Source organism: Filicampus tigris, chromosome 20 (genome assembly GCF_054856515.1).
Source record: "Filicampus tigris isolate MCC_2025a chromosome 20, RoL_Ftig_1.0, whole genome shotgun sequence".
Classification (NCBI taxonomy): domain Eukaryota; kingdom Metazoa; phylum Chordata; class Actinopteri; order Syngnathiformes; family Syngnathidae; genus Filicampus; species Filicampus tigris.
Window position 1 is genome coordinate 4397059 of NC_141236.1, and position 26722 is coordinate 4423780.

At 39.7% G+C, this 26722-nt stretch overlaps 1 protein-coding gene across 11 annotated transcripts in view; it reads left to right on the forward strand.

Annotated features, from left to right (window-relative positions):
• Positions 1-26722, forward strand: part of nrxn3b (neurexin 3b) — a 221780-nt gene that overhangs the window by 181013 nt on the left and 14045 nt on the right. For 10 of the 11 annotated variants that reach the window (XR_015084051.1, XR_015084052.1, XM_086019782.1 and 7 more), the window contains 4 exons: positions 2213-2384; positions 11310-11399; positions 13663-13973; positions 26582-26660. Coding sequence is in view for 9 of the 11 variants with exons in the window: in XM_086019782.1 (XP_085875908.1) it covers positions 2213-2384; positions 11310-11399; positions 13663-13973; positions 26582-26660 (652 nt within the window). In the remaining 2 variants the exon portion in view is untranslated. The remainder of the gene's footprint in view (positions 1-2212; positions 2385-11309; positions 11400-13662; positions 13974-26581; positions 26661-26722) is intronic. The other variant, XM_086019781.1, reaches the window with a different exon arrangement.

Sequence of the window (26722 nt, forward strand, 5' to 3'; positions counted from 1 at the left end):
GCAGAGGTTTTGTTGTTTGTGTACATCAGAAATTGGGAGTGATGATTTGTGTTGGTAGGTGTTAGTTTGCACTATTGGTGATGTGGCTTTGATGTACCTGCACTGACCAAATCAGAAGGTCACAGCGACTATTATTACTGATTACTGAAATAAGTGAAACAACATCCGCGCAATCTCATTGATACTTTGCTAGCCTAGAAAACATCACACAAATTGTCACTTTGTATATCCTGATCAGAGTTTAATCGTGCAATATTATTTCAAAAACGGTCCCTCACATAACTCGAATTTGTGTTTATTTAGCATTTAGCTTAGTAGCAGTCCATACTTGGACTTTCTATAGTTATGGCACCGTAAATGTAAATCTGATTGTTCACAGCTCTCGCAGAATGCTGTATGTAACATTTTAAAAACTGGACTTGTTGGGAACAAAGGTACATCGATCAGATCTTAAATGAATGGCTTCCTGGTCCAACCTGGTGTTTTGAAGGACCATTTACCGGCCCATTGAGACGCTCAGTAAAAACATGGTGTTCGTCGACCGAAAGAATAGGCACAGTCCATTATGTTAAGAAGTGAAAATAAAGTGGACAATGCAGTTAGCGTCCACAGCGACAATAACTACTTTTCACATCCCATTTGCATTTAAGTGTGTATTATCCAGATGCAAAAACTCCTTTCCAGCACAATCTGCTTTTATTTTTCCACATGTGTCTGTTAGTACAATCTCACAGACAGAGACTGTTAAGTGCACCATTCTGAATTTTCCCCTGCCATTTAGTCACAGCATTCTTATGTTCTTGCTGACACTCTTTTTCCATTATTATCAAACCTAGAGATTGTTGCGAAGGAGAGAAACTCAGTAATGCCTTGCATGAGGGTTGGGGGAACACAGTAATGGCATGCCACCTTCCGGTTCATAAATAAAGTAGCATTGGTTCGATTTGAACTCATTCACTGCCATTGACGAATGTATTTGTCTTTTCATAGTCCGGCCTTTCGTGTAGTTATATTTTCTTCAAATTCTTTTCAAACGTTAGGGTAAAAGAGGCTCTGAAAATGGTTGGCAGTGAATGAGTTAAATATGAATGAGGTATTAAATTTACTGCAGGTCCGTTGACTACCTTTGCAGTTTGAAGACTTTGAAGGTATTGGGAAAATACATCGATTGCAACCTGTATTTGCCTAGTTTGTTCGTTTAACTGTGTACTTTAAATAACATTATTTGTGTCCAAAAATAAACACTATATACCGGTAATCAGTTTACACTTCAGTATTTTTTTTGCATGAAAGAAGATTGTGTATTACTGATTATTGTTATCTATAGATCAGGAATTATGTCGGATGAGTAACTTCATTCATTGCTGTGTGCTACAGTTCCCTTTAACTCGCAGTTTTAAGATCATATTTGACAATGATATAAGAGGCGGTAAAGCCTAATGGACTCTAATGGTTAAATATATGGAACATTGTCCTTATTAAATGCTCTTGTCGTACCAAAGAGCATTCAACATTAAATGGGGGTCGGCAGGTTTAAGTGGTGTGCCATGTCTGCCCCTTTTGCAAGCCTTTGTAATGTCTATTTTGTCATGAGAAATAGTCCCTGCGCTTCCGGCTTTAAAAGGAGATAATTAAACAAAAATTACCAGCAGGGGATTAAAACAAATGGCACGGAAAGCAGGTTGTTCCCTATCGTCACCTGCCTCTATAAAACATATTTTTCTTGGAACTCTTGTAAGATACCTGAATATGCAAGGTAGCACAATAAAAACACACTTGACAGCCCACAGAAATGAATGACTTCAATGTAACCATGACAGGGTAGTGAGTTTTTTTGGTCTTGTTTTAGTCTTTGAAGTAGGGGTTTGCATCTCTCCGCTAAGAAGATTCTCGATGCATGCGATTCGGGCACGTAACGATTTTAAAATGAAATGATTTGATTTGGTTGTATTCAGTCAGATTACTATTCGATTCGACATGGTGCGCCTGTAGCTTTGGGATTGTTTATGAATAAGCGACAACATGTAAAGGCTCGACGATGCCCAAACTATTTGGGTAAATTAAATCCAGATAAACAACAAATCATCAATAATGTCAGACCCATTTATATCTGGTATACATATCGTAGAAAATGAATCGATACATATCCTGACCACAAGCAGTCATTTTGGATTTGTTTTTCCTCATTTCCCTCCTTCTGATTCTTCTACAGGAACAAGGGAAAGTAGGTGTGACCTTCAACATTGGGACGGTGGACATCAGCGTTAAGGAAATGACCACAGCGGTAAATGATGGCAAATACCATTTGGTTCGATTCACCAGGAATGGAGGAAATGCCACGTTACAAGTGGACAACTGGCCGATCAATGAGCACTTTCCTTCAGGTATGCTCTACTTGATATATGGTCATTTCTTCATGGCTTAGTGGAGGTTTATTCATTTTAAATCACTGGACACCACCTATTTGTTTAAATTAAGGGTATCAACATGCAGCTAAAAATGGCTTGTGGCCGAGGATTATCCTTTCATTGTAAAATGTAATTAGCCTGCATTCAGGTTTTACTCTACCGTATGTCTCAAATCTTATTCCAAGCATTGCCAGCGCAAAATATAACCGAATCATTTCAGAAATGGGATTGAATGGGAAGACTCCAAGGTGTATTTAGATTGGGAGCACTTAGAGGTGGCCTTTTGGCCATATAAAGCTGTCTTCTGCTTCTACCGCAATGGAAGCAGCACGATCGCAGAATACAAACAGGATCATCAAATAGAGAACACTTGGTCCGTTGGGTATTCCTGTGATGAGGAACTCCGAAGTTCTCCTCAGCTTGCTCGCTGGGTAAGAATGAGAATGAAGGTAGAAATGAGGACATTTTGAGTATCTACTAAACAAACCATCAAATTGATTTGTGAAGTAATTGTGACGAGCTCATGAACACACGTCAGTTCTTGTTGATTCTCTCCAATCTCCAAACTGTTTTTGTCTTGACGAACACTTGATAAACGGAAGGGGAGATGCGCTATGATATTTTGTACCGAAAATGAATGCCCAGAAGAAACAAGCAATCAAGTTGTTTTTGTACTGATTTGCAGACAGTTACTAAAGATGCTCGGACATCTGGGATGATGACAATAGCCCCAGAGCTGGGCTTTTGTACAGTACAGTAGATGTGTAATCAAGGATAAAATCATTGACTTCCTTGTTTTTATGAGGCATTAGTCATAGCCTAGACTCACTGGGAAGACACCCAAGAAGCAGTTACGGCCAGAAGAAGTTCTGATGAAAAAATGAATACAATCAGAGACAGACTTCTACCAGGGTGAAGTAATCATATTTGGGATCCACACTGAAATGAATGCCTTCACAGATGCCTCCATGTCAAAATGTATTTATTTCCTGGATTTAATTTCTTGGATTTAGTGTTTTTGATAGTTAACTATTTCTACAAACATATCAAGTGGCACATATCTGAGCTCACTGTTTACCGCCAACAGCTACAACACAGAAGTAACGAATGATGTACTGTGTCATATTGAACGTTAAATGCTATTTAGTTAACTGATGCTCCTCATTGAGAGGAGCCAGTTGAAGTAGCTTTGGCATCTAATAAAGACATCTTCCTAGTGTGGTCTTTCTGCCATGCCCAAGTGGGAAACCGAAGGCACACCGCACAGACAACCTCTCAGTTTAGGAATGCCGCCGGGACCTTAGCTTGAGGAAAAAGCCGGGAACAGGGAGGCTTGGATTTCCCGTAACCCAGATACAGATAAGTAGAAAAATACGGAGGAATGGAAAATGTCTAATCTTGCAATATAAACAAAAATGAAAAACATAAATCCTCTATTTTCTCCTTTTTCTGAACCTTCCCCAAAATGTAATCACTACAATTATTAACAAACAGTAATGAAAGCAGAACCTTCTTTGTTGTGGCCAATAGTTACGTCTCAAATAACATATTCAACATGCGGCAGCAGAATTTAATTAAAGAGTGTGAGTTTTCAACAAGTGAGGTTTACTTTATTTGTAACTTTTACTCAAACAACAAGACTGAGGGTGGAAGAAATCCTCAAATAAGACCAAGAGTAAACAAATGAAAGTTGATCCCTTTTTCTTTTCTGCCTGTAATCGCAACATGCCTACAGCATTTTCCCAGTTGCGTGCCATCACCACCAACTGGGTTCCATCCTCCCTTGGCGTGACCTGGCACACTGTTTGTAGTTTGGTTCAGTGCCATGCAGGTGATGTTAATCCCTTCTGTCGCTCGCTTTCTTTCGCCATTGGCTGTCCTTGGCTTTTCTTCGACCATACCAAGATAGAATGCTTTAGCGACTGCGTTTTAGGTATAGTCATGCAGTACAAGACTCCTCCTCCATGATGAGTGGCATTCACTTGCGCATAAACTAGGGGTTGAACCCCTCAGTCGACCAGACAACAAGGCGACTTTACTTCTCTGTATCATCCTTTAAAGCTTGAAGTCGACTAAATCACATGTTTTTGAAATCTCGTCTTTGAATCCGCCAATTTACAAAGCCCTTTTAAGAAGGCGAGCAAGGTAGCACTTTTGACTCTCTTATCTGCTGCCCTTGCCAGATTATAACCCTCTGTGGTGCAGCAAAATATCCAGCTAACAAGGTGAGACAGTCTTCATACATACTTGGTGTTAATCCAAGAGGAGGAAAATAAGAAATGAAAAGGCTATGGATGAGTAGATCTGTTAGCCTTGCTAGCTTTATCTGTTCAGATCACCTCTAGTCTTAAAATGGGGCCAATACCAGTTATGTTTGTGCTTCACCTATGTCTCGACCAATCTGTCCATTGGTGAGTCAAACAGGACATGCCTTTTGATGGCCACACAGCAAATGATCCCACTTCTGACACTATTTGTCACTAATTAACTGGAAGTAATCCTTTCATCCTGGATTTGTCAATGAAAAAACAAAAAAAACAAAACAGTAATAATAACCAAATCCATTCAGCTGGAGACAGGCCCATGTTCCTCTGTTCTACTTTCAGCAGCCATTAACTTGTCAGGACCGTTTGACCCCCACCACCTTCTTAATGATCTCAAAGTGTCCTCTGCATCAATGCACTGTGGTTGTTTTCCAACCCCCTCAATATTTCCGTTAAATGCCCATTCAGAGAAGCTGATGAATGTTTGCCAGCTGGACCGCACATGAGAACACACACAGCAAAGCCTTCTATCCTTTAAGCTTTCAAACCATCCAAGTGCTCAAATTGATATTATTCCCATTTTCTCTCCACCTGAATGCATTGTAATGTAGTTTCTTTCTTAGGCACAGGTCCTTTGCGGAAAAGTCAGTGATAGTAATTACACAGCCAATGATTGATTCTTTTCTCCGCTTTATCGCTTGTAAAAAAGCATCTCATGAGTAATTACGTGTTGTGATGCAGCATCATCGACTGATTCCTCACCTTCAGTGTTTAACTTGAAGGCAGCGGGCGCCACAGCACGCTGGGGCTGCTCGATAAACTGTTACCAGATTAAGGCCTGCCTGCTCTCCCCGGTTGGGAATAGAGGACAGAGGTGTTGGTTGATTGCTTGTCACAGTAAGGTGTTCGCACTCATGCTGGGCTCGTGTTAATTGGGCATCTCACTAGCGTTTATTTAAATTGGATTCATCACAGCTTGCAAATGCACAAAAAAAGATTTGTACGGTTTATTTAAACATGGGTTACAACATTGTTTATTTAGTAGTTGGGGTAAATATTACATGTGGATAGATGATCACACATCCGTAGTTTTAAATTAAACTGGCATTCCGATGAGCCTAGCGTCCAAAAAATTGGACAAGCAGCAAATTATACACATTTTAGACAGCAACCTCCTAAATATGACCAAATTTGGTAATGTTTACACCTCAGTCACTAAAATTTAAGGTAAATTATTTCTAAACAGAAGAAAAGAAAATCCTCAAACTTCACCTGTTGTCTTTCCTTGTACTCATCCAACAAATTAACACATCATCGCTGTCCTGTGAAAAACACATGCCCAATATTGGAATTTTTTTTTACATTTACAAGTTAATGCGATGTCTGTAATGCGGACACACCATTCACGTAAAAATAAGAAAATTGAAAAAAAAAAATGGACATAGGTGTTTTTCACATGACAGCGACGATATATTAGATATAAAACTTCCAGATTAGTCATGTATTTTAAACTATTGTACCTCCATTTAAGACTTCGATTATAGAATTTCGTTTAATTTCAAAATACGTTACCATGACATCAAGATTGAATCAATAAAAGATGGATGGAAAGAAATGAACATAACCGTAGTTCCAATGCTAGGTGAGAGGGGCAAAGAAGTAGGTCAGGTTGAATATTGGACTCTTTCACTCTCACAGTTTTGTGATACTAATGCTGTGGAATATATACCGTTTAACGCTTATAAGTGAGCAGTAGTAATACATGGAGAAAAAAAGGCCCTATTTTCTCTCATTTCTTTTACGCTCTACTCTCTCCCTTCATTGGGTTTGAAAGTCTCAGGAGTAGGAGTTTTTGAGGACAACTCCAAAATGACGAAAATAATTGGAGGTTGTTGTGTAATACAAGAAAAAGTTGTGCTTACCAGGGGCACTAATGGAAAGGAGTCATATTTGTTTAGATTAATTGCATCCCTGCACTGACATGAGGGGATCAAGTAGGTATAGTTAGAGTTGACAAAAATGAGGAGTTCATGGTATGATTAGGCACTATCTTAGTATTTGCTTCACTTTAATTAGTACATGTGAATTCATACTAAACATTTTACACATTGGTCTCTATTCTCATGACTGGCGTACATCCAGCATGGTGTAATTTTCCGCGAAAGCGGGTTAGACCCGATGTTGATAATTTAGCAGCTGGCAGACTGCAAGAGGGAGTGCTGCGCCGCTGTGTGAGTGGTCACAGCGGAGTTTAATCATGGCCAATCAAAAGGGTTCTTTTCATTCCCTTTAAATGTTGCGCACTAATAGTGCAACAGTCTCGACTGGAAGGTGGAAGGTTTAAATCGACATTCTGCCACTAAATGGTCACTCCCCCAAACGCATCTACAAGACACACCTGCTGCACCAGCCTGCCCATGGTGGGGACCGGGCTGCCAAGTTGCCAAATTTATACAAAAATCTGCAGCCGCCAGCATTTGTGCCACGACGCAGCTGCGCTGCCTATGAAAATACACAACTGGGTAGCAATAACACATGCTTTAAATGTACAGTATACACTTTTCACTCATTCACTGCCATTGACGAATTTACTTGTCTTTGTAATTTATTTAATTTTTTTCAAATTTCTTCAAACATTAGGGTTAAAGAGAGTCTGAAAATGTCTGGCAGTGAATGAGTTCATGGATTTATTCATTCAAATTTGTGACTTCTTAAGAGCAAATACAATTCAAATAATGTTTACAAACTATATAGACACAAATGAAGTAGCCATAATGTAATATATAATCCGTGATTTATCCTATGCATTTGATATACCCCACCTCATTCAAAACCATTTTCATCTGTAATTTTCACTATGTGTAACTGCTGTATCTTTGCCCCAGCCCACAAAAGTGCTTTCTCACATACATCTCTCCCACAATTCTCTGCACTTTAGTCACGACCCACATTACTGCAAGGCCTGTTCAGTGAGATGGTTCCACTTTCCTTATATAAAACTCACGAGCCCTTCCCTTGCCTACTTTTCAATGACACGATCTTGTCGTTGGACTTTTTGGGGACGTTTTAGAGCGTCTCAGTTGAGTGACCATTGGCCTCACTACCCTCTCCGAGGAAAGTGTATCCGTTATTTGCAGTGGCTTGAAGAGGCTTATGAGGCCCATAGTAAGACACACACGTGCCTTTTCAAAGCACACTGATCGCCATGCAAACCCAGCAGCACACTGTTTCACTGTGTCTTGGTTTTTGAATACCAAGCAGCCCATTTCTAAAACTCACGCTGGTATCCACAGGATAAATAAGATTATCCATGTCCGAGACACAATCACATACTAAGAGCTCCAAGAACCTTTATCATTTCACAGCGACTGGATAGATGATGAAGTTATTCACTCACTGTCTTTGATTTGTTGGAATAAGATGTGTAGGTGCAGGGCAATCAGAGAAAAAGGAGATGGGGGGTATTGGAAATGTTGTAAATGTTCTCACAAAGTATCCAAAGTGACCTCAATGTGTTAAAACATAGATAATAAGACGAAGGTATTGACGGGTGAATTAAAAGAAGAGAAACTATAGAGCAAAGAAAGTTACTTAGCTGTGATGTGCAAGGGCAGCTGATTGCATTGAAAGCAGAAAGTGAATAGCAGTGAGCAAATAACCATGCACAGCAGAATGGATGAATGGCTATAGAATTCAGCATAGAAAATAAATGTGAAACATTGCCAGAGAAAGTGAAGCCATCATTAAAGTAAGGTATGATTAGGTGTTATGATGTGTTTGTATAACCAAGGGTGGCGCATATCCATCTTTAGACAGGAGCACAGTCCATCAAATGTACTCATCTTCCCCAAATGGACGGAATGTCTGGAGCCTGTCACAGAGGCCATTTTTCACCATTTTGATGCACTCTGGTGCCATGATGGAACCTCAGTGAAATTAATGTGGCAAGCCAGCAACCAAACCAACACATGGCACTCTTCAAGTATTTATGTTTGTGAAAATATTCCCCCCATGTATGTGTGTGTGTGATTACATTTTTAAACCAATTAAACACAAAATTTTCCGTAATTGATCACCATTAATCACATTTTTCAGCTACAATTTTCTACTAAGCTTGTAACAGATATTTACTTATATTTAGCAAAGTTTTAAATCAAGGTGAAACCATCATCTCAGTTAACCTTGAAAGTCAATTCACAAGATGTTCCTGCACGATGCCCAGGATCTATAAAAACTATTGGTAACTTAACTTGACATAAGGTCTTGTATAAGGAGTTAGAGATTTCTATTAATCTGAGTTTGAATTCATAAATGGAACCATAGCGATTCCTCTTAACCGTAACCTTTCAAAATGAATATTCTCAACTGTTTAAAGAAAAAACTTGAAAGCCTGAACATCAGCATACTTTTTCTTTTAATTAAATAATTGTGCAATCATTTTGACGAGCATTAGTCTCCCCAACAGACAGTGCCATGTGCCATGGGATGACTCTATTCACAGTCCTCATTCTAAGACACTCTGTAACAAGGGCCCCTTTAATTGGCAAGGTCATCCAATTCTCAAATGACCAAATTGAATATCAAATTGGCAAACTATAGAGATTGCCCTCATTAGTTGGACAATTATCATGTGCCATATTCAATCAAAGTGGAACTGTCACTTGATTAATCTACCACAACGATGTGTGGGGGTTATACCTATATTGTCACATTAGCAATGCAGGGGGAGCCTTCACTGATTTGTTCCAATAGTGTGAAGAGCAACCTGTCCCCTTTTTAAGAAGGCAAGTAATTTAGCTTTGAATTATGGTCTGTTTGAATTGGGATTTGTACACCTTTTTTCCGGGTGACTGACCTTCATAAAAGGCACTGACACAGAATGAGGGGACCTTGTAACCCAGCCAATGTACTATACACTTAATTTAAGGTAGTAGTAGTAGTACTTTATAAATGATTCTGGCATGCCATTAAGAAGGGCAAAGTGAACTTAATGCAGAGCCTTTTTTCGTTGCCGTTGGATCTATGACCGGGATGGACAACTGCCGACCACACTCTGAGTGGCCCCTTTTATTGATTAAAAAAAAAAAAGTTCTTTTTTTAAAAAATAAGCTTTTTTTTTTGTTGTTTTTACAAACTCAAAAGATTCTTAAAAAAAACATTGATAAACTTTCAATGTGTTTTCCACAAACTGGTGGTAAATGAGTAAAAAAAAAACAACAACAAAAAAAGCCCAGAAAAATTACTGAAGAAAAAAATCTGTAAATTTCTACGTCCCAAATTTCAAATATGCTCCAACTGTAGTTTTAAGCACCTCAAGATGGCGGGCATGGATTAGTTGCACATCCAATTGGCCTTATAATGCCTTATACTACAACATAACATATTTTTTGTGAATTTGGATTGATATGCAGGACAAACATCGTATCTCGATAATGTCACAATTTTGAGTGAGCTGATTTTTGTGAAAAATGCACAAAATGAGTTCAGCAGTTTTGTACCGTCCTTGAATGGTCATTTTGTTGTTTGCTTTGAACCTTTTATTGTTGGGTTAGGATATTTGATCTTTTATATGCATTGAGATCTATGAAAAATGAAATAAATGAACAGCACATATTTTGCCCATATTTAAAACAGCATACTTGTCATATATCTACGTTAGGAGTAGCACTGATGAAAAATTGTGGCTCCCTCCAGCATTTTAGTTGCCCATCCCTGATCTATGATGTGGCCAAGGCAGAAACTGGTGATACATAAGTTGTAGTACATTACACTGCAGTTATATATGGTCATTGTACCGGTGTTAAAGCAACAAATCTTTCCGGTTCCAATCTTTCTCCTTGCAACACCTTCCCGAAGGACAACATGGATCCATTCATGTTTCTGCCAGCCTCCAAAATGCTTCTGTCAGGTCTCAGATTACATGGCCATTCAGTATATTGTACAAACGCGACATGTACGTCTAACACGTCCTGATGATGGGAATACGGTGTGTGTGGTTTTTTTTCTTCTGTTTGTCTTTCCACTATGGAAGGAATGATGTCATTAGTATGCTTTGTCCTGCACAAATCCGTGTCACCACCGGACTTCCCTCCCCATAAATCTGCATTACTTCAGACACCTCTCACTACCTCCTAGCCTGCCACGCGCTTCCTTTCCTGCATACAAACCACTACACCAAATTAATGTGTGGCCCAAGAGATTTAGAAGCAGGTGGTGTCCAGTGGGAGTTAACGCACGATTACCTCCAATTAGCTTCAGAAGAAGATGTTCATGGATGTCTACCTATTTAACTGCTTAATACCTGTCATTGTTTATCTTGTGAAACATAATGAACATGTTTTTTTCAGCTTGTTTTGCAGACTTTTATGTATTTTTTTTTCTAAAGCCTACTTGATTCTTGAAGGTTAAATCATTTAGCTCCCATGATCTCTGTGAATGTGTATTTACAATGTGAAGTGGAATCGTCTGATATAAAGGATATTATCAATTTAAAAAAAAAAACAATCAAAAGATACTTGTTTAAAAAAGCATAAATATTTCATAAAAAAATCATAAACAATGATAAAATTCTTCTAAACCACTGTATAAATGTGTTTTGTGTGTTGCCAACCCTTTCAAACTGTTTGTTAAATTTAAGGCAACAGCGACATTGAGCGCTATCAAATGGCAAATAAGAAAATCCCATTCAAATATACCCGGCCAGTAGAAGATTGGCTTCAGGAGAAAGGTAAATCTCTATCCAACCCTCCAGTGCACATCTTTGATTTGCTCTCATTCCATCGGCTTGTTCCCTTACAACCTCCGTGAATGGAAAACCACCCCTTAAACCCTTTAAAAACATGTAAAATATTTCAGTTCAGTTTTTGCTATTTCCTCCATTTTTGATTTACCCTTAGCTCTCATTGCGTCTTTTGTCACTGTCATCATGTAAATCTTTGGTTGTATCCTTGAAACCAGTTAAAGGGACTGGGAAGGGAATGGAAAAAAAAAAAAAAATCCCCAGCATCATGAATTCAAAACCCCATCACTCTCTCAACCTTTCTTTTAGCTGCATAATCAAGTTTATGACTCAACATAATCACATTATAAACGATATATAAAGTTAATTGCACCAAACCAATATAACCCGATTATAAAGTCCCTTTAACAAGTGCTAAAACATGTCTAAAAAAATGCCATTAAGTGCTACTGCCTGCATGATTGCACATGTGCTTTCATTTTTGCCTTTGTGACATGAGCATCTTGTGCGCCCCCACCCCTCCTCAACCCAACCCCTACGCATTCTACCCAAATGTATTATGACGTGCACATCACAAGCTTGCATTGTTAATTGTCAGCCTTATCTTGTATAAGTGTATTTTCATTTCATAATGAATGCATGGTGTGTTTTCATAGTATTTGGGCTTATCTTAATTACATTTATTATTATTTTTTTTTTCATTTAACATGGTGTGATTGCTCATTTTTGATCGTAACACCGGACATGATTATTTATTAAACCTTTTACCATATGAACCCACAGTTGTGTGCAGAGAATGTTAAAGTGGAAGTCAACCCCCACATTTTCTTTGCAATAATATGGTCTATGCAGCCGCACTGGTCTAAACACGGCATTCTGATTAATTTTGTGTTTGTGGAATATGAGTTTAGTATAATCCACACGATTTTTGCCATCTCAGGGGGCGGCCATTTTGTCACTTCTGTCTACTGAAAATAACATCACAGTTGCTCAAGCGACAACCAATCACGGCTCACCTGTTTTGTGAAACTGAGCCATGATTGGTTGTTACCTGAGCAACTGTGATGTCATTTTCAATTGACAGCAAGTGACAAAATGGCCGCACCCTGAGATGGAGAAAAATGGGTGGATTTTACTACTTAAAAGAAAGTCAACCCAAACATATTTTTTTTCAAGAATATGTTCTATGCAAGCCCACCAGTTGAAACAAGGCATTCTCATCAATTTTGTGTTTGTGGAATAAGAGTTGATCCACTCGTTTTCACCCATCTCTAGGGGCGGACGTGACGAACACTTCTGTCCACTGAAAATGACATCACAAGTATTCAGGGCTCAGGCAACGACCAATCACGGCTGACCTGTTTTCTGAAGCTGAGCCGTGATTGGTCGTTACCTGGGCCCTGAGTAGTTGTGATGTCATTTTCAGTCGACAGAAATGACAAAATGGCCGCCCCCTGAGATGGCTAAAAACGGGTGGATTTTGCTGCTTAATTCATACTCCACAAACGCAATATTAATCGTAATTCTGTGTTTCAACTAGTGGGCCTGCCGGGAGCATATTCTTGAAAAAAATACATGTTTGGGTTGATTTCCGCTTTAACTCATATTCCACAAATACAATATCAATCAGAATGCTGTGTTTAGACTAGTGGGCTGCATACAACGTATTATTGTCAAGAAAATTTGGCGTTTGACTTATTCTTTAAGAGTGCAAAATTTTGCAGTTCATACAGTTTTTATTTTATGTGTGTTCTCTTTTCATACAATACATTGCATCTGTTATTATAGCATTAGGGCTGGGAAAATCACTCGACATTACAAAGGGTATACCTGAAGAAGGTAATTGGATCGTCGTCAAAATAATGCTCTGTTTTGACAACGCAGATTTATTTTTATATTAAAATCACATTAGGTGTATATGACATATAACATATTTAAGCATTGCTATATTTAAGGCTGACACTGTTTGTGTTTGGAATTGCATACGATTGTGCAGGTATACCTCATGAAATGTCCAGTGAGTGAGTTTTTAAAATAACAGCTCATGTGGCAGTAGTTTGCTATTGAATAGTTGTGCTCTAATTTAAAACAAAAAGCCAATTCACCAGCTTACACCATTAAACTTTCTACATCCACATCCATTTTAGCAATCAGTTAATGAAAAAGTAATTATATACAAGTTTTATTCTACTTTCCATACATACAACCTATTTTTTATGCTATCTATATAACTCACCTCCTCCTGTCCCAGGCCGGCAACTCACTATCTTCAACACCCAAGCGACTATTTCCATTGGTGGAAACGACCGCAAGCGGCCCTACCAGGGCCAGCTTTCAGGCCTGTACTACAATGGCCTCAAGGTCCTCAACATGGCTGCCGAAGGCCACGTCAATATCAAGGTGAACGGCAGCGTTCGGCTGGTGGGGGATGTGCCGGCCAGTCGGGGCGCAGCACGCACAACCACCTCAGTACCGCCTGAGATGTCCACCACCTTTATCGAGACCACCACCACCCTGTCCACGACCACCACTCGCAAGCAGCGCTCGCCACCCACCATCCAGGTAAGATGTCAAGTCAACTGACTTTAAGCTAACATTTCATGGGAACTCAATTTGTCCCGTCACGTGGAGGAGGACCCAAACGCAGCAGGCAAAATTGTGTGCAAGATTAAGTATTTAATTTAAAACAAAAGGCAAAAAAGGTGCTGGTGATTGGTCGTTATCTGAGCCCTGAGCAACTTAGATGTCATCTTCAGTTGACAGATATGACAAAATGGCCGCCTCCTGAGATGGCTAAAATTGGGTACATTTTGCTGCTTAATTTATATTCCACAAATGCAACATTAATCAGAACGCCGTATTTCAACAAGTTTTGCCTGCATTGAACTTATACATGAAAAAAATAATGTTTGGGTTGACTTTCCCTTCTAGCAGCAATATAGTGTTAGCGGAATACGAATTAAGAAGCAAAATCCAGCTGTTTTTAGCCATCTCAGGGGACGGCCATTTTGTCACTTCTGTCGACTGAAAATGACATCACAGTTGCTCAGGGCTCAGCTAACGACCAATCGTGGCCCAGCTTCTGAAAAGAGGTGAGCTGTGATTGATCGTTACGTGAGCAACTGTGATGTCATTTTCAGTCGACAGAAGTGACAAAATGGCCGCCCCCTGAAATGGCTAAAACGGGTGGATTTTGCTGCTTAACTCATATTCCACAAATGCAAAATAAATCAGAATGCCTTGTTTCCACTAGTGGGCCTGCATAGAACATATTCTTGAAAAAAAAATTGGGGGTTGACTTCCCACTTTAACTACCGTGTCACTGAGATGTACGCTTTGCCTCGTGTACAGAGGCAAAGGTGGATGCATCTGATTTTCAAAATAAAACTTAACTTTAGACTGACAAGCAATCAAATATTTTTTGCACTGCCTCTCTGTGCGGCCCGGTGGAGAACCGCCGCTGCCTGACAGAATTGCACTAGGCAGCCAGAAACATGTCTAGGCTTTCCTATAGATTCCATTGCCTTACTCTTACCCTTTTTGATGGAATCGTAAGAAATAAAATCTGGAGAAAAAGCAGAAGTGAGTTTAGTGCAGTCTCATGATTCACTGATGTCCACTTTGACACCATGCGCAACGACTCTTCCAGATCTTTTAGTGCATAGTCATAATTTGATATAACTGACCAGTAGTCCATAGCAGGAAAAAAAACGATTTGTGTGAATTGTTGTTTAAACCCAGCCTTAAAGAATCCTCTCCCTTTCAATGACAAAATAACAGAACATCTAGGCTCAATACCCAAGATGCGCCATCACTCATGTTTGTGTACGCTTGTGTGTGTGTGTTTAGTAGACCGAAACATATATTTTAGTCTCCTTGCAAATCTATTTTCAGTCCACTTCACAAACACTAGCCGTCTCTGTCTCTCAGGTGAGATTTAGCAAATCCCTCAACCCCTTTGGAATGAGCGCCGGGTGGCAAGAGCCAATCTCACGCTTAATTAATGATCGCTCCGAAGGGACGTGGAGACAAAAGATAGGCTCTTTTCTTCCCGCCTCTAGTTCATTTTCGCGTTACATGGCTTATCTGCGGGTCAGACGTGTTCGCTTGGTCCTCTTGGGGAAAAAAAATAAATAAATAAAAAATCAGGCTTGTTGGTTATTCACTGGATATTATATGAGGAAATATAATTGGCTGTATGTTTATTAATTTCCAGGGCACCTTCCCATCTTCAATTCATGCATAAATTTTTTCATATTTATATTCACTGTAGGCCGATGACACCATGGGTGTTTGCAGTGAATGTCCCTTACATCTTTCACAGCTTGTATAGAACCACAGGAAATGCTTGTTTGTGTGTACGTTTATGTGCGCAACCCTACCTTCTTGTCAGCCGACACTTACCCAGCAGGGCGCCGGCCCAACGTATATGCAGCTGCGTTTCCGTGGATAGCTCAACCTCTGGTTAGCGACAGTCTCACCTCGCGCTGCGTCGACTTCAGAGATTTCTGACTGATTAAACCTTCTACACGTGTCCAATTAAAATGCAAACCTCCGGTGGAAGCAACAAAGTGCCAAAGATAAGCCTGAACACATAGACGGTGTTGATTTAACACTATGCAAATGGATCAAGGCAGCTGAGTGTAACATTTCACTTCACTGGTGGAAATTCAAATGTCCCCTAATTATGCTGCATATCTGTTGGCATAATTGTGGATTAAGTAACCCCCTGCATGTTATTGGGGGAATTTACATCTCAAATCCAGGTTCTTTTTCTTTAAGAACAGATGACATCCAACCCACAGCGGGTGCCGGCACACTTGCGTGGATTATACAAGTGGAACAGTCACTTATTAAATCCTGTGCTTAGCCTTTTCAAAAAGTTAGGAATTTGCTATGAGAGCCTATATTCTCTTGGTCTTTAATTTACCTTTTTTCCCCCAGTGTGATTGTCGCAGCGTAACGATTTATGTAAACGCTAAATTTCCTTGGCTAGTATTCATTTATTTAATTACAGCGGTACGACCGAAGAGGAATAAACAATGTTGCATCAAAATATGCCTCAAAAGTGAAACAAAACTTGAAGCTCAAACAGACAGATCCTATGTGACAGCAGCAAGAATCTTATTAGATGTCCACTCAGGAACCATTTGACTCCAAATGTGTTTTTGGTGATGCTATCGCCACAAGTTTACCAGTGATGGGAAAGTGGGATGATGACCATAGAACCGGAAATGAAAACAGATTACAGTATGAACAATACAGTTCATTAAAATCAGTTACATGCACAAATGAATTCCAACAAGCCAATTCTGGATTACTTTTGATCATTGAGGTTCCACAGTATTTCTTTTTCTCTTAACTTGTGTATTCTTCACTTTTATTTGTACCACGTCGAGTGATTGGCTGAAGCGGCAGTGTTTATTTATTTTCCTTCCTATCTGCTATGTTGTTCATATGCATACATCCCAGTGGTATTCTGCAAATATTGAAATAATACGAGGTGGCGTATAATTAGCTTGTTAACGCTATATGGTTCTCTATGGTTTTGCAACGTTTTTAATCCAATTCCTCAACCTCAAAAAGAGCATGGCCGCATTTCAGACAAATAAGGTTACGTGTTTATATTAATGTTTATATAATTTTGTTTAGCACATGTACAAGATTTGATGTGGTTCGGGGAGTTTGGCATTAAAGCAGGAAGGCGGGTGCAGTTTTTCTTCTTTTCGTGAGGTGATACATTCCAGACCCACCCACAATTTTTTTTTAAGTATGTATGCCATGCTGTATAAATACATGGAAAAAAAACAGTTGCTTAAATCCGTGATATTGTGGGGGGGGTGCAATTGCGTGTGTAATTGTGGTTGTAGTTTGCACTGGTGTAATGCGTCAAAGCTGTTTTTAATGTTTTACTTACTCCAGTTTGTTGTTACTTTAATAGCAGTGAGTAAAATGTTAGAAGGTTCAGACCGATAAAATTTCACTGTTGGTGATTACATTTCAACTTTCATCTGCTAAAAAGACACTAAATGGAATGCTTCATTTGGTCTGCACTCATTAAGCGCTGAACCCAAATGGGACCTCTGGCTGAGTTGGAAGATGTGAAGCTGCCAGCATCAGATATTGCATAACGCCTACATTGATTTGTTATTACACCCTTGAAGTCATAATTGCCGTCCACTGTGTGGAATTGTGAAAAGGATTGAAAAGGATGCTCAAAACGGATCCCACAAGACCAAAGTGCAATGTTGAAACCGAACTATCTGTTTATACTTCGCGCTGTGTGACAAGCAAGCCTTCTGAGCTAAACTGTTTTTGTGAGCATTAAAGTAATAAAGCAGAATCAGCTCGGGGTCATTTATAGGACGTGAGTGGAGTATCATCAGACTCGCAGACACTAGATTCCTTACATTGCATGGATATAGGCAACCATAGAAAATGTACACACTGTCATGAAAAATTCTCTCGGAATACCATTACCATTTATTAAATATTCCACGGCAATGTGTTCTCGGGGGAATTTTGTCAAAAACCGTGTGTTACAATGCAAGTGGTGCAACAAATTATAGTACATTCACAACTGTGACTACATATTTTCCATTAATACAAATGCCACTTTCACAAATGCCCCTCAGCAATGCGGTCTCTTGTAAAATGAAAAATTGTATTGTATTGTGTGGACGTACTCAATACAAGATATTCTGCCATAATTTCACAGTGGTAATGGCATCTTTCGTTTTAATATTCTTTAAAATTGCCATGTTTCAAGGGGGAGTCAACCCAAACATATTTTTTCAAGAATATGTCTATGCAGGCTAACTAGTTGAAACAAGGCATTCTGATGAATATTGTAGCCACATCAGGGGGCGGCCATTTTGTCAATTCTTTTGACTGAAAAGGACAGCACAGTTGCCCGGGGCTCAGATAACGACCAATCATGGCTCAGCTTCAGCAAACAGGTGAACTGTGATTGGTCGTTACCTGAGCCCTGAGAAACTTCGATGTCATTTTCAGTCGACAGAAGTGACAAAATGGCCGCCCACTGAGATGGCTAAAAATGGATGGATTTTGCTATATTGCATAAAAGCATTATTAAGCAGAATGTCCTCTTTCAACTAGTGGGCCTACATAGAACATATTCTTGAAAAAAATATGTTTAGGTTGACTTCCACTTTAAGAATTGCTTTCGAATATAACACATCGAAAGTGGCCCCCTTTTTCACATTTTCAAATGAATTTCCAATACAAGCCTTTTGCATAAATTATTTGATTAACATCAACTGATTACGTGAACAGCAAAGCGGCTTCAACATTCTCACTTGCATAAGTGATTTTATTTCAGCTATTATTTTGAACTCCACTTTTAATGCAGTTTTACATTTTATCTGTTACAGTCATTTGAATCTGTGAGGAGTGGAAGTCATCCGCAAACATGATCATGCAGTGGTTGGGCGTCAATAGCCCACATTCTAACCTCACCCCACCTCTTAGATTCTACCATAAAATGCCTTATTTGTCGAAATCAGCGGTAGTCTTCAGCCATGTCTGTTTATAGCGTACAGCACACGCTGAGTGTGTGAGTAAGTCTGTTTGTCGCAAGGCTTCTCTGATGACCTTGTACACTGCGGCAGGGGGGTGATTAAGGATCAGGGCGGAAGACCATTTCCTTTTCCAGGAGAAGATGAACGACCCTGTTTGAAAGTGGCTGCCTTTGGCCTCGGGGCAATTAGAGTTTTCTGTGTGCCAGCAACCCTTGCTGTGCTGTATACGCTGGCTGGTCCTTGAGAAAAAGAGAAATAATCGCCACATCGCCAATTTTGCTGAAACCAACACCGTGAAGTTGAGCACTCTTTTGTTTACTTGAGTTACCTTTTCCAGTTAGACGCCCGCCTCACATCCTCCCATTGCCCCGCCCTCTTTTTAGTCTCTACAAACCCATAAAAGATCACTGGAAATATCAATATTTGGTTTAGGGGCTCATGATACTTGAGGGTTTTGCCCTACAAGTTGATCTCGGATCTCGTTATGTTTGAATTGACCCACTAAAATGAAGGGCAAGCAACACTTTCTCGCTTACATTCAGATCAAACAGTCTTCTACAAAGACAAAATTCCCAAATGAAATAGGCAACATTATGCAATATTAAATGAAAGATAATAGTTTATAATTTGTACTAGGGCTGTTCAATTTTGCTTCACAAGAAAATCCCGATTATTTTCTCCCCTAACCCGATTTTACGATTACAATTACGATTTCTTTGTAAAATAATGAAAAATGAAATATTTTGAATGTCTTTTATTTAAACTGAATTTTTATTTCTTTGAACTCAAAATGCCAGTCAATTTAACTTAATACACACAGAACAATCCATTGGGGTTAACAGCATTTTACTTATACAATAGTATTCAGATCTGTTCTCAATTAAACCAATAACGAATGAAGAAAGTGCACCATCTGAAACGAAATCATCAACATGAGAGAAGGTAGACAGTCAAGTCTGTAAACCAAACAGTCTGTCAGCAAGTCATTTTGCCAACCAGCTGGTGACCAGCCTTTCACCTTTCACCCTGGTCTTACTTAAACATAAATCAATGATTAGTGCAAAATCATCACTCAATAATACAATGCACTGTCAATGCACCGGTTGGACGAGAGGTCCGTTGTAGAGGAGAAAAATAGGGACGTCTTTCAGACGTTGAGTAACTTGCTCACGGGTTGTATTGTACATGCGGGGCACACGCTACACTACAGATCTATATTTGCCCGATTTATTAATTAAACGCTCACTTGCCTGAGAAAATAGCAGAATCGCCGGTAGCCATGGATGTTGTTGTTGTTGTTGTTGTTATTGGACTGCGCTCGTGGGAGGAAGCGGAAATGCAGAGGAAACTACGGTGGCTTAGATGCAGCAAAAATAAAAAAATCGAACGTACAGAATTGAACGTTTTTAACATCGTTTTTTCCAGAAAATTCGGTTTCGGTTCAAAATCGCTTAATCGAGCAGCCCTAATCAGTACAGTACGATCTCTTTTATTGCCAGGACAAGTCTCATGTTGTATTAGCATTGGTGCTAACGTTCAGAGCTCCAGTATATGATAACGCAAGTTTTGTTTGTGTTGAGATGGAGCATTGTCTATTTGTTTTATGTATGTTTTTTTTTTTTTTTTTGCTTTCAACCATATAGAAGGTTCACAACGCATTTTTACTGGTGTCAATATGTAAGCCTACGTATCAGTTGATACAACACATTAACACAAGTTACACTTCGAAGCTGTCAGAGGAACCTGGCATTTAAGATTCAATCCTTGGCACAGGATAGTATTTTTTTAATTGTTAAATTGAAATGTTTGTTTTTATTCATCTTATAATCTGTGATGCCGTTTCAATCATCATCAGTCTTCAACCCATTTTCTTATCTGGTCTGTAAAAACATGGACAGGACAAGTTATGGCAGTGTGACAGATAAGAATAGGGCACAGTGCCATTGATTCCCCGTGTAATACAAGTGTGAGCCTTGTCAGCCTGCCAAAGCGGAGATTGGACATGATAGCAAGCACAACAGACTGTCCTCAACTTCCTTAACCCTTCGATGGATAGTAGAGGGACAGACAGTAGTGAGAAGCTTGAAGTCAAACATCGGCAGTCCCCCCTGAGATGAGATTCTGCGTTAAGTATTTCTATGGAACATACACAAATGGACAAAATTGTTGGCACCCTTCTGCTAAAAAAATGTAAACACCCTCAATGGTTACTGAAATAACTCAACACAACAAACTTTTCTTTCAAAGGAGGGTACCAATGATTTTGGCCCTGTCTGTATGAAGTATATAAAAGTTCAAGGTGACGAAGCAGCACCGCAGGGAATATTAAGAAGTTGCTTTGAATCCTGTCTTTGATATGCCCTTGCCTCTGCGTCGTCACTTTGATCTCTCAACGTGTAAACCATATTGCATATCCATGGCAACTGTCTGCTGGGATGAAGTGCTTGAGGACAATTGATTTGTCTGGGTTTTTCTTTTTTCTCTCATCTGCTCAAAAACACACACACACACACACACAACGTTTTTTCTTTGCCATCAGGCATTCTGCCTTTGTAAATAAACCAAATTGGGTATGATAGAAGAAGTAATGGGGTTCCATAATGTGTTGTTTCTCAAAAGGCTTTGTTTCTCTGTTTCTGTCGCCCTTTAGGGCAGAAAAGCATTTGAAGGTCATTTATTATGACTGTGGTGTGTTCAAGAGCAACTTCCATGATGATATGACTCAGTGGAATATAGTCTGTGCTTGTGTTCCTATTCGCCTTCCCAGACAGCGCTATCATACTCATACTTCATGTCATGTTTGCAAGCCTGGAGCCTTTTAGCCTTTACATTGCTTTTATTGACCCCTGGGGAGAAAACGATGGACAATTGAGGCAGCTGAAGCTGACGAGGGGCTTTTGCAACTTTCAAAAGTATTTTTGGAGGTAACACCATGACAACTACTAGTTATACTGTTTCTATTACTTAATCCCAAGCGAACAACAGCATTTTCCTAGTTGACATGATTCTAGTCAACTGACTTAGTAAGATGCAGTAATGTTTATTTTTGGCAAAGAATAAAGAACATATGCCTTTGAGTATTATGTTACCTGTCTACAGTGGCACTGTTCCTGTTTGTGCTCAAATATTAGTTACTTAAAGCGGTGTAACACCGTGACACCAATGTCTATGGCGTTTTGAATTGTTTGTTAGCATGATGCTAATGGAGGTTTTTTTAAGGCAAAGCTAAGCGGTGTTTTAAATGCATGTGTATATATCTCTTTGTTCTTTATTTAGTTTGACAAGAAACTTCCACTGGGAGCCTCTTTTTTGAAGTATTGTTCATTAAATACATTGGCGTTTGTGGAATATGAGTTAAGTAAAATCCACCTGTTTTTGTCCATCTCAGGGGGCAGCCATTTTGTCACATGCTGTCGACTGAAAATGACATCTCAGGACTCAGGTAACAACCAATCATGGCTCAGCTTCAGAAAACAGGCGAGCCGCGATTGGTCGTTACCTGAGCCCTGAGCAACTGTGATGTCATTTTCAGTCGACAGCAAGTGACAAAATGGCCGCCGCTGAGATGGCTAAAAGCGGGTGCAGTTTTGGGTTGACTTCCTCCTTAAGTAATTTGACTTTATTTCACTACAACTCATACAAGTCTTGTATATCAAATTTTTGCTTACGAGTCAAAGCAAAAAAATGGGCCAAATGACGGCTTGTATCTCCAAAAACTCACAGGTCAAGTGTCACCACTTTGCCGTGTGGTGTAGGTAGTTCAGAAATTGTAATTGAAAGGATATTTCGATGCATCTTCTGTGTTGCTGCTCTTGTGTCGGTATTGGAGCTGGTTCTTTCATCTGTGAACATCTTTGACTTGTGCCTGTTGTACAGAAGGCTGTCTGTCTTGTTGTCTCTATAGATCCCATGAGGAATCCTCCTGGTTGATGTGCAGAAGCAGTCAGAAGTAAAAGCTGTTTTAATGAGGACTGGTTATTTATTGATTTTGCCGCTGCGTTTGTTTGTGGTGTTAAGACTCAGAACCATGTCATCGAGATAAATCAGGCATGTTGTTTCGACTGACTGCTTTCTGCTTTCTTTGACACACAGGCAGTAGCATTGTGTCTTTGTAAATCGCCCTTCTGTTGTTCAGGCAAATAATTCAATGCCTCACTTCCAATATCCATCCCTATCTCTGCCATCAAAGCTATTTTATTCCAATGATTCGCCATCCAACCCACAGCAATGTCTTGCCACATCCACTTGCCTTTGAGGCTGTACTCTAGTTAGTACATACATTACAGTATATAAACAAAAGTTTAAAGACATCAGGCCATAAAGCTACAAGAAGAGAAATTGGAAGGTGTGGAAAAGCTTTCTTCCTGATTTTGATGTGGTCGATGTTAAGTTAAAAGTTTATCCGCAGTAAACCCATCCAACCATGACTTTATGGACTTTTCTTTGTGCACTGGGGCACAGTCACGCTGGAAGAGAAAAAGGCCTCCCCAAAAATGTTCATGTAAATCCCACTACCTGGAATAACATGCTAACCACAGCTTTTGAGGAGAATAATTACACCAAAATAATGTTGTTTTTTTCCCCTCTTTTTTATGTTGCTACCAGAGTATATCCCACTCTGTTATGGAGATTTAGAGAATTGGATTTCCCCAGCTGTGAAATCAGTTTCCGTAGTCCTGTTGGCCAACCGCATCATTCTGCTCTGCCACTGTGGCCTCCCTTCTCAGTACACGCACACCATAGTCAGCACGGCCCCACCAATTCCCTTTTCCCTTTTTGTTGGCAGCCTTATGTTGTTGTTACTCACGGAGGGACAAAGGAGCTTTGTGTGTCACTTGACTGGCTCTGTATTAAGCAAGCGCTCCTTCAGGCCCTCGTGAGGAGAGCTTTAATCACAACCGCTGAGGCAGGGATGTATCATGCGTTTCATTAAGATGAATGGGGCTCGCATCTTGCAGGCCTGCAAATGTCAAACATGGCACTTCAAAGCCATTTTCTCCAAATGCAATCAGCCGTTTAGACGACAGTGCGTGGCGATCAGGGGTCACCAACGTGTTTGAAACTGAGAGCTACTTCTTGTGTGCTGATTAATGCAAAGGGCCACTAACGCGTCTGAAAATGACACAATTGCGCAAATTACCTTTAGTGTGTGATTGGTAATAATGGATTATATTCAACTATGTGATGACACGGATCTAGTAGGAAACACATCAGTATGAACACTATTTCTATAAAGTGTTTACATTTTCAAATGATCACTCCTACAACATTCAAGGAAAATCACAATGTCCCATCACGAGTCAGCTGTTTTTAGAACAGGCCTGCAGGCTTCTCAGTGGTGCTTATTGGCACCAAGTTGTCTGCTAAATGTGGATAAGCTCAGCCGAAGTATTGGAAGATGTACATTAGGGCCCGACCGATTAATCGCCCGGACGATTATGACCCTTCAAACTTCATGTACTCAGCAGTTGTACACAAGTAACATTAGTCTCATTTTTCTTGACACATAATCTATATCATAACCTTGTATCCTTAAATATATATGATGATATTTTTTAATAAAGTCATTACGTGGACTTATTTTATGCATTATAATTTTCTTTATTAATCGGCCGATTAATAAAAAATCCATATTGGCCTAGTCTGAATTTTGCAAAGATACACAGGAGTTTAACTTAAAGGCAGATGCTCTAAACACTAGTTCGCCATGCTACCCTGACCAGAAAACACTTTTCTGGTCACAATTCTGCAACTCCAAGTCCGCCGCATCAGGATTACATTTTTCAAATCAATTATTCATCCAGTATTTTTCCCCCACTGAGTAATTTTGTGTAATTGACGCAGCAATCAAATGAGGTAGAATTTATGTTGATTGCCTTCATCGCTTACCCCTACCCTTGTGTGGCATATTGAGGGAAAAGTAGTTTTTGGATTACAGAGGGAACAAGAATTAAAGCGGAAGTCAACCCAAACATATTTTTTTCAAGAATATGTTCTATGCAGGTCCACTAGTTGAAATAAGGCATTCTGATAAATATTGCGTTTGTGGACTCGTTTTTAGCCATCTCTGGGGGCAGCCATTTTGTTTTCTGTCAACTGAAAATGGCATAACAACTGCTCATAACGACCAATCACCGCTCAGATTCAGAAAACAGGTCAGCCGTGATTGGTCGTTGTGAGCAGTCGTGATGTCATTTTCAGTCGACAGAAGACAAAATGGCCGCCCCCTGGAGATGGCTAAAAACAAGTGCATTTTGCTGCTTAACTTATATTCCGCAAATGCAAAATTAATCAGAATGCCGTGATTCAACTAGTGGGCCTGCTGGGAACATATTCTTGAAAAAAATGTTGAGCTGACTTTAAAGGCTGTAAAATGCAAAAGACTTTTCACTTGTGGTGAAAAACAAAATATCCAAGTACGGATTTAATCTGTTAAAAATGACATTTGCTCCAAATCAAGTTAAAAATGTGTGTTGTTACTCATTACATCACTCTAGCTAAAATAATTGCAAAGACTGCATAGTCTAAGTAATTGCCAAAGCAGGAATTAAGTAAATGAATCTCCCTGGTATTAGATTTTGACTAATTATAGCCCATGATGTGTGCGTATTTGAGCATCCAGGGAATGAATTTCCATTCTGGTGGAAATTGCTGGACGCAACTCTGAAGTGGCTATTTCATGTCTCTGTGTCCCTTCTGCCCACATCTGTTGTCATCATCATAACAAGCAGTAACCCTCTTTCAGCAATAACCAAGCCATTTACACCCATAATGTGGCTTCAATAAATAATGTTATGCTTACCAGGGGGCTGTATTTTATATCACTTATGCTTAAACGCTCCACTTTCTAGCCTCCTAATGCCTACGTGCTTAATTTGGTACAATGAGTACATAAACGTTGTTATTACATGTTAGGAATATTAGATATTTGGAATATGCGTTTGAAAAAGAATCCACATCTCAAGTAAAGTGCATGCTGTGCAGGCAGCCCCTTCTTAAAGCAGCAGCCTGAGAAGGGTGGGGGCACCTTTCATTATTCTGTCAAAGCCAATGATATTTAGAGCCCCATGCACGCAACAGCACTGCAAAACTCAATCAGTGTTCTGATTTCATAACCCTGCTCGGTGACAGCACCTGCTTTATTACCCTGCTGATTCATTCTAATAAACAGCGGCTGCTCCGTGCAGCTTGAAATACAACCTACATCCCCCAATCTTGTCCTCCTTGTTTTGTCCCAAAAGACCAAAGAAAGAGAGCCGGGAGGTTGTTTGGACAAGTATGTGACACGGCTTGCTAACGTATTGAGTGTCTAGGCAAGGTGTGTGTTAAAAGGGTGTAATTTAAAAAAAAATGTGTGAAGGGCAAAGGAAAATAATTATAACAAATGGCGGAAAGCTCATGAAGGCAAGTTGAACTTCGGTGATACATCAAGTCAAAGGACAGGTGGACAGATGTACTCAGCTGCAGTGTTTCCTAATCTTTAGCTAGCTAGCTAGCTATCACTTAGCTAACTAGCTATCACAATCTCTATTACACTGAATGTGTACTAAGTATTAATGTATAAAACTTACTGTGTGTTTGTGTTTTTTGTGTGTGTGTGTGTGTGTGTTCGTGTGTCTTTGTCTATAGACAACAGATGATATTGTTTCATCAGCCGAGTGCTCCAGTGACGATGAGGATCTGGAAGAGTGCGATTCCGGACACACAGGTGGGATGAGTGTGTCAAGTTGTGCTTGCTCCGAACCCAAGTCAGATTCCCCCCCAATTTTT